This window comes from Hemicordylus capensis, chromosome 5 (assembly GCF_027244095.1).
Source record: "Hemicordylus capensis ecotype Gifberg chromosome 5, rHemCap1.1.pri, whole genome shotgun sequence".
Taxonomy (NCBI): Eukaryota; Metazoa; Chordata; class Lepidosauria; order Squamata; family Cordylidae; genus Hemicordylus; species Hemicordylus capensis.
The window spans coordinates 9,516,922-9,535,731 of record NC_069661.1 but is presented as its reverse complement, the minus strand read 5'-3'; the positions used below and the strand labels follow the sequence as shown (position 1 = coordinate 9,535,731).

At 43.6% G+C, this 18,810-nt stretch overlaps 1 protein-coding gene across 5 annotated transcripts in view; it reads right to left on the bottom strand.

Annotated features, from left to right (window-relative positions):
- Positions 1-18,810, bottom strand: part of CTNNA2 (catenin alpha 2) — a 783,863-nt gene that overhangs the window by 50,408 nt on the left and 714,645 nt on the right. For all 5 annotated transcript variants that reach the window (XM_053257021.1, XM_053257022.1, XM_053257024.1 and 2 more), the window contains 2 exons: positions 16,207-16,358; positions 7,110-7,223 (listed from right to left, as the gene is read on the bottom strand). In XM_053257021.1, the coding sequence (XP_053112996.1) occupies positions 7,110-7,223; positions 16,207-16,358 (266 nt within the window). The remainder of the gene's footprint in view (positions 1-7,109; positions 7,224-16,206; positions 16,359-18,810) is intronic.

The following is an 18,810-nucleotide window of genomic DNA, read 5'->3' as shown; positions in this document are numbered from 1 at the left end:
ACTCAATTGACCAGATTCAAGTCACATCGATTTGATCCTGAAACGATTTGCACACAAAATTGAGTGACTCAATTTTGGAGGTGCAAAGACAGAGCAAAATAATGAGGTAGAGGAGAAAGAGGATCATGAATAAACCTTTTATGAGAATGCTGCATGAGATAGAACAACCAGTTCCCAACATCCTGTTGCACTTTGGTCTGACCCAAAAACCAGAGTTATGGAAATAAGAATAGGCTTGAGTCACTGGGGCAACTGGGTCCAAGAAGCAGGCTAGGCCTACAACCCCGCAGGCATTAAAAACAAACAAACAAACAAACAAACAAAAAACTAATGACAATTTTCTGATGAAACTGTGGGTCTGTTTCCATACCCACTTGGTGCACCAGTTAGATGCTTGCGTCTGTTTTTCAAGCCAGTATCAACTGCAGAAATGTTAGTAGGGGAGTTTATACAATATAAAGATTGAGGAGATCCAATGGCATTCACTGGGTAAATATCAATTGCCCTTGGATGTGATGTTTGAAGCCAAGCCCAGGTCACCCACATATCACAGTATGACGTTGAGCAAGTTGCTGCCCTCAGTTCAGTTTTCCATCCACAAAATAGGACTAAAATTAACCCAAGAAGTGTGATGAGGATTCATGACATTAAGGCAATCTTGCTATCCACCAGAGGTTTTGGACCAAGGTGAACCGAGATAACCATGAATAAACATCATTTTAGAACCAGACACTGGTGGGCAGCAGGACAATTTAAGAAAATGTCTTCTTCTCTGTCAAAGAGACTTGAGGCTATTCACACAATGGGAGGAAATCGGGCTAGTGGAGGCAAGCCCGATTTCCTCCCATCGTGAGAACCACCTTCTGTGTGCCCAGTGGTTCTTAAGCAGGTCACCCGCTTAAATAGGATGGCAGTTAAACCAGGTTTGCCAAGCGAGTGCTTGGCAAATCCAGTTTTTCTGCTCATGAGTTGCCACGCTGCGGCTCCGCACCATGGCTACTCACGAGGAGACGCCCCCCCGACCGTGAGGCTGAAAAGCAGCCTTCCGGCTCGGGGGTCTCTCCAGCATGCCCTGTGCACTTGCGCAGGGCATGCTGGAGCTTCTGGGGGCCGTGCGGCCCCCGAACTCCCCAGCCCCTGCCGGCTCCGTGATGAAGCCAGCAGTCATGTGGGCGGCCGCTGTGGCCGGCCAGAGCAGACCGTCTGCTCATGTGCGGGGAGAGCGAGCTAAGCCTGCTCTCCCCACTCACCATCCTCAGATGGCTCCCACTGATCATGGAAACCACCTCAATGTCTTCTTCACTATGAGGTCCACCACACACTGAGATCATCTGGAGAGGTTCATCTGCAGTTGCCAGCAGTTTGTTTGGTGGCTACTCATGGTAGGCCTTCTCTGTCACTACCCTGAGGCTTTGCAATGTGCTGCCTACTGAAATAAGAGCCTCCACACCTCTGACAGCTTTTTAAAAGACTCTTAAGATGCATTTATTCACTCAAGTTTTTTAACTCGAATTGTGGTTTTAAACTGTTTTAATGTCCTAATTTCTGTTTTAATTTGTTCTGTATGTTGTGAACTACCCAGAGATATAAGTTTGGGGTGGTGTACAAATATGACAGACAAGTAAATTTTAGCCCGTTGAATAACGGGCGCTAGGAAGGGAAGGGCAAATCAGCGGCCGGGCGGACTCTGGGGGCGCCGCTGCCGGTCCGGTCCGGGCCGCCCCCGCCTCACATTCCCGGCCGGTCTCCCCGGCCGGGCACGGGCCCCAAGGACTCCCAGCAGCCCGGCTTCGGCAGCGGCGCCAGGCCTCGGCGGCGGCTCCGCCACCACCTCAGCCAGCTTCCCCCACCGCTTCCTCCCCCGCCCGGCTTCGGCGGCGCAGTCAGGCCACGGCCATGGCTCCGCCGCCGCCTTGGCCGCGCCTCGGCCAGTGTCCCCCGCCGCCGCTTACCCGGCTTCTTCGGGGCAGCCGCTTCTGGCCGCCCAAGATGGCCACCGGGTCCTGTTGTTCGTGCCTCCCTTGCTATGTTCTGGGCATGCGCTTTGCGCATGCCCAGAGCAGGCAAGGCACGAACGGACACCAAGCGTTTTATTAAAGAGGATAGATAAAACTGTATTTCAACTCTGTCTTCACTTAGAGATCTCTCTCTTTGTTGTTATAATTTCTAGATGCCCATTGGTACAACCATGTTCTGTTCTTAGATACAGTGTACCTAATAACAGATACACATGTATAAAAGCATGACCTAGGCTGGGTCATGCTTTGTGCAGACTGGGCCTGCTTCTGCTAGTGCTGATTCAGTTACAGTATGCTGGCTCCCTCTCCATGGCCAGAAACCTGGAGGTGCTACTTAAAGATGGGCATGTATGTGTTGCATGGGGTGTTTATGAATGAAATGGATTTTGCAATTCGTTTTGAGCCCAAACTGGCTGTTTCGATGAATCAACCTCAAGATACTTGAAAGGTTTTGATTGTTTTGAGCAACATTTTGAGGCCTGTTTTTCCATGGAGAGCTGGTCTACCAGTTGGGGTTGGTGGATAGACCAGTCCTCGAGGAGAGGCTGACGCATTTAGTCCAGAGTGGCTCCTGGTCTACCCGCTTCATGTGATGGCCTGCCATGGAGGACTGGTCTACCCACTGACCTGAACTGGTAGACCAACTCTCCCAGGAAAAGCAGGCCTCAAAATGGCACTCGAAACACTCAAAACATTTTGAGTCGAAATGAGGCTGTTTTAATTTGAGCTCGAAACAGGCCCTTATTTAAGGCATTTCGTTTTGAGCTTGAAACACTCGAATTGGCCTGCTTCAAGCTCAAATAAATTCAAGCTCGAATCAATTTGCACATCAATAGTTTCTGGCAGTCCTACAGTACCCTTTGCTTCCAGGACAGTAGAAGACCAATCCAAAGCTCAACTTTCAAACAAAATTGTGCTTTTTGTTGAAATCTGCTGCAACTCTAATTACTGACAATAGTTTTAATGATTATGATGGACAGAAGAGTATCACAAAGCCTTAAGAATTACCCTTTATTTTCTGATTATAATACACTTTTTCCACCTTGAATAACAGCCTCAGTCCATGGTACATATTCTAGAGGGAGGTATAGACTTTAGGGGAGAAAGGTGGCATTTTTACAAGGAATAACTGTTTCATGGGGCTGCTTCTTTCTTTGCCCCTCAGCCACACGCTCCCACCCTCTCCCCTCCTGGAACCAATGGGCTCAAATCAGCTCGGAATGACTCAACAATCCTTCCCAGACAGTGCTCTGTCTGCCTCCTCATCTCTATGTACTGTGTACTGTAGAATATAAGTGCAAGCAGTTCTTAACCCTCCAGCAAGAAAACTGTTTCTTGCTTCCTGCCAAGGCAGGCTATAGAATTTGTACTAACTAGCTGTAAGTCTTGTTGTTCAGGTCGCTCAGGGGCAAAGCAAGGGGGAAAAGAAACAAGTCCATAATTGGTGGTGTGTAGAACAAGTGGACTAGCCACCTAATGGCACAGCAGGAAGTAACTTGCCCAGGGAGAAAGAGGTTGCCAGTTTGAATCCCCTCTAGTATGTTTCAGGCCTATGCTGAAAGGCATCATCTCATACTGCGCGGGAGATGGCAAGGGTCAATCCCTCCCGAATTCTACCGAAGACAACCACAGGGCTCTGTGGTCGCCAGGAGTCGGTATCAACTCGATAGCACACTTTACTATTATTACAAGTGGAAGCAAGGATTTTCCTCCAATTTCTTTTAAACGTCAGCACTGCGCACAATACATGGAGATGGATTATAAATGGAAAATTATGGGTAGCACAATGCACACAACTAACACACCCAGTATTATCTCTTGTAAATGAGAATCTTCATCCATTATAGCAATTGGTGTGAAACCTCCCCTGATTTTCCCCTCTGGAAGCACTGGCGTGACTAATGGTGTGGAGCACTTGGGTGTTTGGTTCTGGATTTTTGGCCCAAGATTTCATTGGTTTTTTATCTCTGCTCCTGCAGCCTACTTAGCGAAAGGTAAACTATTAATTCAATACTGGATATATCCTGAGGGTTCAACAAGCTTCAGTTCCCAAGCATTCTTTGACTGCTGGGGTCATTTGATAACCTAATCTACAGTCTCCTTGCATAAGTTAAGGTCATGCCTGACAGCATCTTCAGTTTATTGTTAACCAATTACACTGCTAAAACAGCCTTGATTGAGTAACGAACACCTTCACTTGCAATTAGATTTGCAGAGACTACAGTCTTAAGGAGTTCACCAAGACAAATTAGCACACTGGAATCCATGACTAATGGATGACTTTGTGAACTACGACACACACGATGTGTTCTCAGTGGTTTAAAACTTTCATTTCCTGCATACTCACAGCTGCAGATCCTTCTGAACAGACATGGTGTACTATTACATTTTAAGTAAAGAGTAACATTCACACTTGACCTGATTCTTTTGCAAGGAATGATAAAATCAAGGCAGCTTTGGACATTACCCTTTTCTCACATGGAGAGCATTAATATGCCAGAAAAGCCATCAGAAACCACACATACATTGCTGTCTGTGACAATCACATAAATGTATTTTGTAAGGCTGCAAATTGCATTGGGCCGATATTCAGACCCAATGTGATGCAGGCTCTGCTGCCCAATTTTTCATCAGATCATAGCTGATGAAACGTTTTCCTGATAAAATGATACAACCGGATACAATATCATACTGGCTGAATTCAAAAGTAACGCAGAACCACGGGTTCAGTGGACCCACAGTTCCATGCTCCCCCTCCCCCTCCTGAATTCGGATGTTCAGGAGAGCTGCAGTCAGCGAGACTGCAGAAAGGTGGGGGAGAAAGCTGTGTGGGCTTCCTTCGTGATGGAAGACCAGCCTGCACAGTCAATCAGGCTGGAGTTGAGGGAGTAGCTTCAGCCAACAGCCCAAGGTTCTGAATCTGGATGTACTGCAGGCTGCCTAGAACCTTGGGTTGCAGAGACGAAACTCACTACAACCTGATGAAACTCACTACAACCCAACTTCAGATTGGGTTCTGAATCCTGAACCCTTGGTTTCATCGCCGCACCTGGTTCCTCGTGTTCTGACATAATGTCTGCGGAACTGCATGCCTATTCAATGGCAGTTCCACATGACATGCAAATGCAGCCTCTGTATTGTGGGGGCAACTCAATTCTTGCTCTCCAGCTGTTTCTGGACTACAGCTCCCAGCATCCCCAGCCACCATGGCCAATATTCAGGGATAATGCAAATTGTAGGCCAGCATCTCCAGGAGAACCAAAGCTGAGTAGCCCTATTGTATATAATACAATCTTTTTTTACATTGTGTTGAAATTTAAATTATTTTAATGTTTTAACATTTTAATTGTATTGTTTTATTGTAAACTGCCCAGAAACATAGGTTTTGGGACGGTATACAAATATATTTATTAAATAAATAAATAAATAAATAAATAAATAAATAAATAAATAAATAAAAAAAATACATAAATTGGTGGCAGGGAGAGCTTATATGATGAATATTTTATATACAGCAAACATTTATATTCTGCTTTTCAACAAACGGGGGAGAGAGAGAGAGAGAGAGAGAGAGAGAATATCACCACTTTAAATGGTTCATCTTTGCTCAGTTAGCAGGGGTAGACTGATGTTCTTAGGACACTCCCTTCTCTGTTCTTTCTGGTCTTTCTTCTTCCTTTCACCACAAGGTAGCTAGTACAGGGTGCAGGCTTTCTAGCTAAGTGTATAACTTCTTCAAATAAGAAGTTACTTGTTTTATACCTTAAACGATGGTCTCCAGATCTCCTCTGTGAGCTCTGTTCTCATCAAACTGGATTTCTCTGCTAAATAAGGGGTTGACTCAAATTCTCCCCTACAATTATGAAAAACAGTAACCCTTCACCATGTTCCTTTCTGCCTCCCAACAAATCTACATGAGAGGGATCTCTTCTTCTTCTTTTACTACTACTACTACTACTACTACTACTACACCACATATTTTTATACTACTTTTCAACCAAACTCTCAAAGTGTCTTGCATAGAAAAATAAGAAAGATCTCCCATCAGCACCAATGGGAGTTCTCTTCCCAGGTCAAAAAGCAGCCATGGGGGATGATCTGGGAGTAAAGTCCCCTTCTCCACACCATATTCTAGACCTGTGTTCCTTCTAACAGGAATTCCCAGATATTGTTGACTACAACTCCCAGAATCCCCAAGCAAAAGCCTTTGCTGCTGGGGATTCTGGGAGTTGTAGTCAACAACATCTGGGAATCCCTATTAGAGGGAACAGTGGTCTAGACCTCAAATGTCCTGCTGGCTCCTCTTAAGTGTTTGTGCATGTGTGTGTATATGGGGGGGGGCAGCACTCAACTTTGTTTGTCATAATGTGTAGTTTGGCTCAAAGTCAATCTTGCTGTTCACCAAAGCAGGGGCGTATCTAGGGTAGGGCAGGCAGGGCACGTGCCCCGGGCGCCACTTGAAGGGGGGGCGCCATTTTTTAAAATTAATTTTTTTTTAAATGGCCACCAAAAACAAAATGGTCACTGTGCATGCTCAAATGGCCTCTGTGAGGACCTAGGCCATGCCAGGCCTCACAGAGGCCATTTGAGCATGCACGGCAGCCATTTTTTTTAAATTTAATGGCCACTGCACATGCTCAAATGGTCCCTGGCTTCGTCCAATGCTAAATAGTTTTTGAAATATTAAAAGATTAATGAGCTTGACTTATATTTTTCAGCTGATATTATGGTAAAGTTATCTGAAAGATGGGTGTCAGATGTTTGGCCATGAGATCTAGAAACTTGCTCCTCCGAAATATAAAAAGCAGAACTTCCTAGGTTTCCTTACATAGACCCACATTCCACAGTGGAAGCCAGATCCCTCTATTTCCACACTTTGAAAATGAACATCACATAAGCCCAATGAAAGTTATTTTACAAAAACTTTCTCAATCAACTGAATGCAATTGCCATAAATAATTACCGACATTTGTCACTTTACTATATGCAGTCGTCGTAAGATCTGTATTTTCCAAATCAGCTTGCAAAGGTACACCTTCTCCTCAGGAATTGGAAGCTGCGTTATAATGTGTTGTATAATTTTACACTCACCCTTGCACTCTGGCCAGCAATAAGCTGATCGTCTTCAGTCTGAACACTCGTTCGGCTGCGAACATCATAATCTTCTTGCTCAAAGTCAGAATCATCCTCTAGTTCTTCAGGAGTCTGGATTTAGTGGGGGAAACAGGAAGGAAGGGAAAGAAAAGAGGAGGTGGTAGATTTACAAAGGATATAGTTGAATCCCAGCAAAAACCAAGTTATTATTTCATGAACTACCTACCCAAGGAAAGCTGTTTCTTCTTTGTTTTAAATTAACGTCTGCAAAAGTGGGCAAGAGCCCAAATGGAATTGTCCAATTTTTTTTTTTAATGAAGTTGTTCCAACCTGCTTTTTAAAAAATGGCATTCATCATCATTTCACTGTGATTTCTCTTAACTCCATTAACAGGGTGAGTGAACGTTTTGCAAACAAACAACCATAGGACATGCTTTCCCCCAGAACACAATATTTCAAAATAATTGTATTTGGTGTTCAGGGAAGGAAGCCTAGCATTATTATCCTGGCAAATTGACTGCAAAATTCTTTCAAGAGAGTAAGGAAATATCTCGGGAAAAGGCACCTTGAATGGAGAGTCAAATGCCATTCCTCCAAGTGAAATATTTAAGACACATTATGAAAGTGTAAAGTATTTATTTATTACTAGGTGGGTCAAAAGCAGTGGGCAGTGGAATAAACTCAGCATTGTGAGGCTGCAAAGAAGACTACAAAGCTCAGGTTTATATTTGCCAAAGAAAAAAGAACCCTTCCTTTCATTCCTGTTCTCCATGGTCTCCATCCTCCAACACCCCAAACTTTGAAAGAGCTGCAGAGGGTTCCAAGGATGGAGATGATAAATTGCAGCAGATGGAATATGGTGATGGTGATTGTGGTGGCGTCTTGTTCGTGTGTTCGTGTCTGTGTCAAGCAATGTAAAGCCACAGGAATTCAGGGGCAAAAATAAAACCTAGAAAGCTCCCCTGGAACAGAATTGGGATTTGATTACTCAAGTAGCTTTGCGATGTTTTCAAAGTGCACTGGGGGACAAATATCCTTTCTCCCAGAGTGTGTCTGTGCTTTTCTGTTCTTGCTGTTCTCCCTTTAACTCCCACGTGAAATCAGCAGGAGTTCCGCACACTTAAGAAGGAAACAGTCAAGGTAACCTTATCCTGACAACAGGGGGGGAAACGTCTCCCTATTATCTGGAACACATTCATTGTTTGCCTGCTTCTAGGAAGGCAGGCTGTGCCTTGTGCAACAAGGGGTCAGCAGTGGCTACTGAAGACTAAAGGACTGCAAAGCTCACAGAGCATACATGCCATTAGCACTTGACAATGGTGAGCCATCTTCTTCCCCATCTTCTGCTGCCACAAAGAATATCAGCTTTAAGAACATAAGAACAGTCCTGCTGGATGAGGCCAAAAGTCAGAATAATTGTCCAGCACCTTGTTCCAAGCCCACCAGAAGCCACTGAGGAGCCCTCAGGCAAGAAGTGAGGACATGCCCTCTCTCCTGCTGTTGCTCCCCTGCAACAGGTATTTAGAGGCATCTTGCCTTTGAGGCTGGTGGCCTATAGCCACCAGACTAGTAGCCATTGATAGATCTCCATAAATTTTTCTTAGCCCTTTTAAAACCATTTGAGCTGGAGGCCATTACTACATCCCGTGGCAGAGAATTCCATAGATTAATTATGCGCTGTGTGAAAAAGTACTTCCTTTTGTTGGAAGGAGGAGGGCCAAGAATAGCCCCCATTTATCATCCCTGCAGCAACCAAACAATAATAATTCAACAATTAATCATTATCTGGAGGGGTCTGCCCTCCATATTTGGTCAGATGAGGACTTATCGTAAGATTCTTCTGATGAGCTGCTGTAGTACAGAGGCTCAGAAACTAACATGCAAATAGCAAGTCCTCAGGTCAAATTTAGCATCTAGCCCTCTTCAGGCATTATACAAAAGGTGCTAGAGCATCTAAATGGGGACCAAAAGCCCATATCCAGCCCCGTCCATCATCCCTGTCAGTGCCCCGCTCACAGTTAGAGTGGCGTTTGTGTGAAGAGGTAGGTCCACACCTCCCAATCATGGAAGTACCCTCCATCACGGATGCGGCATTCACCTCTTCAGATTTGCCTCTAACTGTGAGCAGGGCACTAACAGGGATGACCGACAGGGCCGGGGTGGGACTTCCAACCCTATTTTGGATTATTATTAGTGTTGAACTGGATTATTAGTGTTGAATTGGATTATTATTAGTGTTGAACACCTTCTACATAACATCTGAGAAGGGCTTCTGTCATGAACTCAACAGGCAGCCTTAAGGATGCCATGAATCTGGATGTAACAGGAAACATCCCTTCACATTTGGATTTGAACATCCAAATGTGGGCAACTGGAGTGTGTGATGGAAAGAGAGCTGCCTTTTCCCTCCCCAAACTGAACTTCAGAGTGGAGTTTTGCTGCCACAAACTCCATTTCTGGCACTGCAGTTTTGGCCCCAGGGAACCATCACTGAGGAAGGAAGCTCCTCTCTCACTCCAGTTCCCCCTCTTCTCTGGCAGCTCTTCATTTTGTCTGAATGCAGACGGATGAGTGGGGCGGGGGGGGGGGGCTTAGAACCGCAGGTCAATTGGACCCACATTTTGGAGTTATGTCCAAAGGCAGCCTCGGTCTCTTAGCCTTCCAGTGTCTCTACCTGTAATCAGGAGAGAATAATGCTGAACTACCTTGTATGGTTGTTATAGCCAAGATGATAGCAATACAAAGCATGTAATGTTCTTAAATGTTATATAAAAGCTTATTATAAAACAGCTATTCTGATTTTTTAAATCTTTTTAGTGAATTGTTCTATACAACTGCAATTTTAGAAGTGAGCCAAAATGGGGGCCCCAAAATATGCGCCCCCTGTGAAACACAGCCTTCTCTTTCAGTGATAATTCATTCAGAGAGTCTGCAGAAGAGGGTAAACATATCCCCAGAATGACAGCAGGAAACATTACTCTAAATCTGATGTGGTGTCATGATATTGTCATGCGGCCAACTCTGAGTAGTTTCATGGCCCTGTGATGTCATCTTTCTGGCTACATGATCCTGGATAGGCTGGATCATATAGGCAGCAAAAACCTTTTGGGGGGTGTTTTTAAACAAAAATGTCAAAAATAACAGGGAAGCAGTGAAAGAGCAATGTTCTTGATGGGCTTTTTCTGGAGAACGTTTCAAAAGGCTCCAAACTCCCCTTTTCACACTGAAAATGTTCATTAACATTCAGTCCAGTCCTATCCACTTTTTATTAGCTGCCCTGAGAATGCTAATAAAAAGGCAGAATATAAATGAATAAAATATATCACACACACACACACACACATGAACCTCGATATTTGCAGATTCTGCATCCGTGGATTTGAGTATCCGCAGTTGGGTAATGGACACCTGATCTTGGTATATGCAGTTAAAATTCAGGAAAAAAGGGGTTAAACTAGCATATATGCAGGAGGTCATTTCTGTCTGCCATTTTGAGATTGAGAGTCATTTTCTGGCTCATTTCTCCCCAAAATGGCACAGAAACTGATTTTTGGCCAATTTATGACTCTTGGGGGACACTGCAGAAGACCCATGGAGCATGGTAGGGCACTTTACCACATTTTTTCATGTGTTTTTTGGCCTTTATTTCCCCTTAGGAACCAAACCCCTGGATTTTCATTGCCCCAATGCCTTGGTATTCGCAGTTTTGGTCTCTGCAGCACTAGCTTCGAGGATACTGAGGTTTTCCTGTATGTATGTATACACACACACACACACACACACACACACACACACACACACTTATTGCTATCTGAAGTGGAGAAGGAATTTTCCTCAGCTCAGATTGGTAAGGCACTCTGGAGGATCTATTATCATCTCATATGGCTCGGTTTGCTTGTTTCCGTCAGCAGGAATGTTCTGCTCTGCCGGTACCTTGGGCCAAGAAAGGGAGGAAGGAATGGCATTCCCTCTGTTATCTTGGGCAATTTGAAGGGTTTCATTCCAATAATTCATCTGGGGAAATACTATAAGTAATTGTGACAAAGCAATATGTACTGGGATGCCTGTAAAGTGATGGAAGAAACAATGCAGGTTTAGTATATTACCTTCCATTTCAATTTCAGCTGCTGAAATCATCTGACTAAATTTATGACTTTTGAGGGGTTTTTTTTGCCCATGTTAGGGAGGGAACTAACTTCTTTCCCCAGTGCAGACATTATTAATATTTTCTTACACATTTGATTCTCTTCCACATGGCCAGTAGAATGTAGCAAAAGATATCGTTCTGTGTTTTGGTTTATTAAAGTTGTGGGGGAGGACCTCTCATCTAGTTTAAAGAACAGGGTTCATTTCTTACGTGCTCTGAGCCAAACATCTCTGATTATTTCTTTGTTCCATGATGTGTACTCTGAACAATTAATGTGGGATGATGAATACTTCTGACAGCCTGTTGAGATTACAATTCATTTTAATGTTCAGATTTTCAGAGAAGGTTTAAAGAGGCACAACAAAAGAGGGAAACGTAAGACCTGCTGTGCCTCCCAGTATAAATGGTTCTGAAATGATTTCTTTAAAAAGAACTCTGATTTGGTGGCTCTGGTATCTGCATTGCTCTGCGTGTGGCATTCTTTTCAACGTTGGGGTAATGGACTTAAAAGAAAGACAGAAACCCAGCCATATTTACACTAAGACCACAAAATTCCTTTGGCACCAGAGGACTGTCACGACTTCAGGATTTTTTTGAAACTTGAGGGATATGTTGAAGAGCTAAACACAAAGCCATTCCCTCAATTATCATGCTGCTTAGTTTATTAAGTGAGGAGAAAAAGGAATAGCTGATCAAATCAAATCAACTGGTTATTCAACGTTGAAATGACAGTTTCCTTACCTGAACAAACATTGAAAACCATCCCTTTGGAGGCTCAGTGAAGCAGTAAGTTAATTTATTTATTCATTTAGATATTAAGAATGCCTATCTCATACCCTGAGCTTCATACATACATTAAATAGACACAAACGGTTCTAATCTTCATTACACAATTGAAGCACAGAAGAACCAGATATCCAGATGCCTTGGGGAATATGTAATTTCTCTGTGAAAGAGGGGCACAGGTAAAAGAAAGACTTTGCATATGTTCTGGTTTTTAAAAGACGGTCAGCATTAAATAGCTGTTCAGAGCTAAACAGCTGACTGACAATTTCCACGCCTGCCTTATATCCCTGCCTACTCTGAGACAGGGAAACCAGTGGTTAGTTTATGGAGCTGGCTATTGCCTTTATGTACAAGGGATCATAAGGGGTTTCTCCTACTCAAAACTTGAGAACAGACCAGGCAGAGGAGGCCAGATAGTCAAGGATGCATTTTTGAAGAAATCTTTTGAAACTCATTCTCAATTTGTTAATAACAAGGATCAGAATGTCCTCTACCACATGCTGTAAGGAAGAACTTTCCATTCCTGGCCATCGTAACTGATTATTCAAATATGAAAGCAGGAACGAGCATAGAACCTACTCGCAAGGAAGTTCAGGAAAGTAACCAAACCCAACTAGAAAGATAAAAGCGGACAAATCCATGTTACGTCTGGACAGTGAAAATTACTGACCAATCTAAATAGAGAGATCAGCTTGCTTCTGCTTCATATGTCTCTTTCTGAACTCAGGTAATGATCTCCTAATACCAGTCACATGTCAACAGTATCATTTGCAAATGGCACACATGTTTAATATTAGTGTTGGCTTTGGCCAGCAAAATGCCGTCAAGAAGCAGCCTTGTGCGAACATCACAATGTATACACATGTGCACCTTTCATATAGGGCTCTCTTCACACGCAGCTGCTGATGTTTGACAAATACAAAAGCATATCGGGATAGCTTTTGGGGATGGATCTAACTCTTGCAAGCTTCGCATCTCTCCTTACCCTCACAGCAAAGCTTGTGAAAAGCACAAAGAAAAAAGGAGTCTGCCGTCAACCTTCCCTTCTCCTTGCCTCCCGAGCACTTTCAAAGCTTGTAAGGGTTAGTATTGAAAAGGGGCAGCCCCCATTAGGAAGATGGCTCAAAAAGAGCAAATAAACTGAGGCTCCAGAAATCAGTTCTTCCCGCAAAAGAGCCTCCTGGGTGTGATGGCACTGATCCACTCTACTCTTTCCTGTGTGAAGGCTGTCTGCCTTTTATCATTCTCTGTAATGATTCACAAGCTGTTAACGTTCTCTGGAACTATGACTACTTGATTCCCGCATCACAGGGAACAGCCCTTGCTTTCTAAGCTGCTGGGAACTTAAATGGAGTCATCCAGAGGGGAGAAACTGTCAGTCACACCTTCACCCAGAGAGGGCTCAGATACTGGCATGATCCGAAGGCACATGATGCAATAACCTTGCTGAGGCTAAGCAGGTCTGGGTCTGGTCAGTGCCTGGATAGGAAACTGCTGAGGAATGTCATGGAGATTACCTTGAGTTGCATGGGGCGGGGGGAGATGGTGGGTGTAAATATAATAATAAATACATACCACACATTTGGAGCCCTCTTCATGTTACTTTAGCCAGGTTTGTAAACAGCCACTTGCCTGCCTGGTCACCTGTTGTCAGCAAGAATGGCCTCCGGGTGAGCTTGAGAAGGGTAGGCTAGTAAAAGCTTTGTTGGATAGTAACTTTTGTTGCTTGCAACTTGAGATGTGGCCCCTTGGTCTGACGATTAAGCACTACCATCAGTTCACAAAGTGAAGCAATAATGCTCCAGAATATGATTGTTTCACTAATCTGCACATGCAGAAAATTGTGAACGTATGAAAGTACCTTATATTGGTCCATATTGCTCAGGAATGATCATTCCAACTAGCAGTGGCTCTCCAAGGTCTCCATTAGAAAGAGGTCCTTCCCCATCAACTACTATCTAATATGCTTTAACTGGAGATGCTGCCAAGGACTGAACCCGGGGTCTTCTGCAACTGCAAAGCACCTGCTTTACTACTGAGCTATGGCTCCTCTCATCATTACTGAATACTATTATGGTAGAGTGGTGGTGGCAGAGGAGGAAGAGAAGAAAAGGGTGAAGGAGAAGAAGGCAAAGAAGAGGAAGGTGAAGGAGGAGGAGGTGGTGTAGGTGAAGGTGAAAGTGTAGATGAAGAAGGAGAAGAAAAGGGAGGAGGAGGAGGAGGAGGAGGAGGAGGAGGAGGAGGAGGAGGAGGAGAAGAAGAAGAAGAAGAAGAAGAAGAAGAAGAAGAAGAAGAAGAAGAAGAAGAAGAAGAAGAAGAAGAAGAAGAAGAAGAAGAAGAAATCCCTCCTCAACAATGAAGCTGCCTGGATAGACTTAGGCACATCATTCTCTGGTCTACAAACTGTGTCCAAATCTGGATGGGAAAAGAGTACTCCCCAGCTTGGTTCCCTGAAACTGGTGGCTGAAAGTAGGCAGCTAGAGGAGTCATAGCAAGCAGAATTTATTGCTTTGTTTACCTGGTAAGGGGAAGAAAGCCAGGGCCCCTGTATTATTTACAGGTGAAACTCGGAAAATTAGAATATTGTGCAAAAGTCCATTAATTTCAGTAATGCAAATTAAAAGGTGAAACTGATATATGAGACAGATGCATTACATGCAAAGCGAGATAAGTCAAGCCTTAATTTGTTATAATTGTGATGATCATGGTGTACAGCTCATGAAAACCCCAAATCCACAATCTCAGAAAATTAGAATATTACATGGAACCAAGAAGACAAGGATTGAAGAAAAGAACAATATCAGACCTCTGAAAAGTATACAGTATACTGTGCTTGATTGGCCAGCAAACTCGCCTGACCTGACCCCATAGAGAATCTATGGGGCATTGCCAAGAGAAGGATGAGAGACATGAGACCAAACAATGCAGAATTGCTGAAGGCCGCTAATGAAGCATCCTGGTCTTCCATAACACCTCATCAGTGCCACAGGCTGATAGCATCCATGCCACGCCGCATTGAGGCAGTAATTGCTGCAAAAGGGGCCCAAACCAAGTACTGAATACATATGCATGCTTATACTTTTCAGAGGTCCGATATTGTTCTATTCTTCAATCCTTGTCTTCTTGGTTCCATGTAATATTCTAATTTTCTGAGATTGTGGATTTGGGGTTTTCATGAGCTGTACGCCATGATCATCACAATTATAACAAATTAAGGCTTGACTTATCTCGCTTTGCATGTAATGCGTCTGTCTCATATATCAGTTTCACCTTTTAATTTGCATTACTGAAATTAATGGACTTTTGCACGATATTCTAATTTTCCGAGTTTCACCTGTATACCAACCCTGGCCAATCTGAGAGTTTCATGCTGCCTGCTGTTTGTAGGAGCTAAAGTTACACATCATGGTTTTCTCCTATGCCTGAAGGAGGCATAGAGCATGCACATACTGGCTGCATTCACATGCAAGTTTAGTTTTAAGTTTATTCGGTCATTGACCAGCAAATTCACATGCAATGTATGTAACACATTTGAATTTTCTGTGCCCCCACTCTTCCATCCACATTTGGACATATGTAGCCTCCAGTGCTGCATTTAGATGAAAAGGAGGTTTCCTGGACTCTTGGTTTGGAGCAGTGGAACTCACTCCAAAATGAGAGTTCAAACTGAGTCTCGTCAACATGACCTTGGGTCATGCTACAGACAGGGTCGCAGTTGGCTGGGTTCGGATGTAACGGTAAGGAAATCATGGCTCCCTCCAACTGGTTTCTCGTTAAGTGTGAATGTGGCCACTATGTTAGATCAGCAGGTTAGGTCCCAGCCTCTGACCAGAAGGGCCCTGGTTCAAGTCCTAGAGCCCACTCTGCACTCTTGCAGTTTAACCCTCCCTCACAGGGTTGTTTGTAAGACACAAACTCTGTCCCGAGCTCCTTGAAGCAAGGGAGGAGTAGAAATGTAAGAATAAAATCAAACAAAAAGATGAAACCTTGTGCACAATTTCAAACTGCCTTTGCTATGTTCACTCCACAATTATTTTGATGTCCAACAAATCTTGCAGATGACAAAGCAGTGTAAATGCCAAACAGCTCTCACATTCTTTTCGCCTTCCGTGATACCTCCCCTTTCTGCCCAAACTTCATTTCCCTGGGCGCCTTACATACCCTTATCATCAGAACAGCTTTCCTGATGTCACGAACTCCATCATAAACCAAGCGGGAGGCATCTATGAACTCATTCTCTTCAAACGGCTGTGGGACGTTCGCACTCAGTGCTTCAATGGCAACTTCAACTTGTTCAGCAAAACGTGGCATCACTAGATTAAACCAAATGAAAGGCAGTGAGAATGGAAGCCTCCTTTCAGATCCATTTTCTCCCTTGCCCTTGGGCGTAAACACTTCCCAGCAGCCCTGAAACATGCAGCTGTTGTAGCATCAAATCGTGGAAAGGTGTGGTGAACAACTTTACCTCAATAGGATGAATGTGTGGTTTCCAGGAGACAGGGTGGACCCTCCTGTCCTGCCACCTCAGGCTATATATGATAAATCATTTAACAAATAATTTAATGGCTTACACTGGTATAGCATAGTGGATAATGGTAGGCGTTTAAGCCATGGTAATTCTTGGTTCCAAATTTTACTTCACCCACAATGCATTAATAGGGGAATAGTAATACCAGCCTTCCTAATAGGGCTGTTGTGAGGGTTATTGAGGTAATGGATGTTAAGTGTTTTATGCACTGTAACGTACCATATAGGTGTCAAGTATTATTAGTAATACCTATACTTAGTCATATCGTCATAGTTATATAGAAAAGCAAAATTATGTGATGATTCTAAAAATATTGTTTCAAGCATCACACACACACTACACACACAAGGGGGGACTGCACTACAGCAGCATAAGTGCCAACGAACCATCTAGTGGAAGTCAAATGGTGCCCTTTGAACATGTACATTTTGTTGTCACATCTATACCATCTACACGGCTAAATTTTACTTAGCCAATCTGAAATGCCTGTAGAGATGCTTGTCTACCCCCAGGTTTTTTTTTTTGTCTACCATTAAGTTTGCAGCTCTAAATGGGTTACTTTTTAGAGTGAGATATATCTCTAGAAAACTGCCAGTCAACACATGATTTTTAGCATAAGTTAATATATACATCTGTAGTCCTGTCATTTGTGGACCTCGAGATGGAAGGTGTATTCTTCTAAAAGACAGTAGTAGTAGTAGTAGTAGTAGTAGTAAATGTCTAGGAAGGTTTCACCAAGTCCAATAGAGTTCATCAGTCTGTTTTTAGTGCCTGAGCTGGAATATATGAAGTGCTGTCAAGAAGACAATGCCCCTGAACATCTTTAGAGTGCCTTTTTCGCATCGTGGATTGCTAAGGTAGCCCACAGAACAGCTTAAGTGAAGGGTAAAGCTTTACAGATGAGGGGATCTGGACTGAGCACACACAACTCTCATTTTTGAAACTTATCACTGCATACCATCCCAAATAATGTTAAACCCGCACTGCAGGCAGGCAGGCAGTCAAGTCCTCTTTTGGAGTTGGGCTGTAGGCTATGTTGAGTTACTCCATAGCAGGCCTGCTCAACTTAGGCCCCACAGCTGTTTTTGGAGTACAATTCCCATAATCCCCAGCCACAGTGGCCAATAGCCAGGGATTATGGGAGTTGTGGGCCAACATCTGCAGGAGGGCCGAAGCTGAGCAGGCCTGCTTCATAGCATGCCTGGAATACGTTCACTTTAAATGTATAAAGAACACAGTAGCCTGAATTTGTGGCAAAATGGCCAAAGAACAATTGACCCACTATGCCATTTTAACAAACTGCAATGGAGCTCACTGCGAATGAGTAAGACGGTTCTTCCTTACAATGCTAAAATTTGACACACGAGATGCCTTAAGGTACACGGGAGAGCAACCAGTTTCTAAAACCCAGCAGTCTGTAGAACATGAAAGATGTTAATGGCTATACATTAGCAATTCCCAGTATTAATGGTTAGGGCATGCAGACATACTTTATGAATATATGCATAATGGGTACATTCAATATTTATTTCGGCAATATATGGGCTTTGCTGTGGCTTTTGTAGTTGGCAAAAGCAGAAAAATTTTAGAAGACTACTTTGCTGACTCTCACTGAAATGCTAATAGCTATGAACAGTTGTTGTTTTTTAAAAATGTAAATCATATCTATGACACTTAGTTGTATCAACATGCCATTGATGAGGTCCTGAGCTGGTACCCTTGCTACCAAGTTTACTATGGCCAACCTGGTACCACTGTTACCAGACCCACATCTGGAAAGTCTGAAGGTGGTGGTTCCAATTGCCTACTATCCATTGCACAGTAATTCTTAACCTTGCCCAGATAATTTAAACTCCTTGAACTATAATGTAGTAGGAACAGAGTATAGGAAGAGACACAATGGCCTTATACAGGGATGCCCACCAACTTCAAACAGTGTAGGAAAGGACAGCCAGCTGAAGCACATACAATAAAGGAAAGCCTCAGCTCCCTCTGCCGATGGCTGATAGTCAGTTGAGCCTGGCAGAGAATTCCTTCCTACCCCACAACAGGGAGATCCTGGATGCAAGGCCAAATCTATCAGTTGGGGACCAGTTCACACATTCATCCAGCCCAGAAGAAGGAGCAGGCACACAAGCACAGCCCTTCAACCATGTGCTTAAGCTCATGTTCAGTATAAGGGCTTGAGCCTAAGACAATAGTACATTGGTTTGATTAGCCTCTTCTCCCTTGGAATG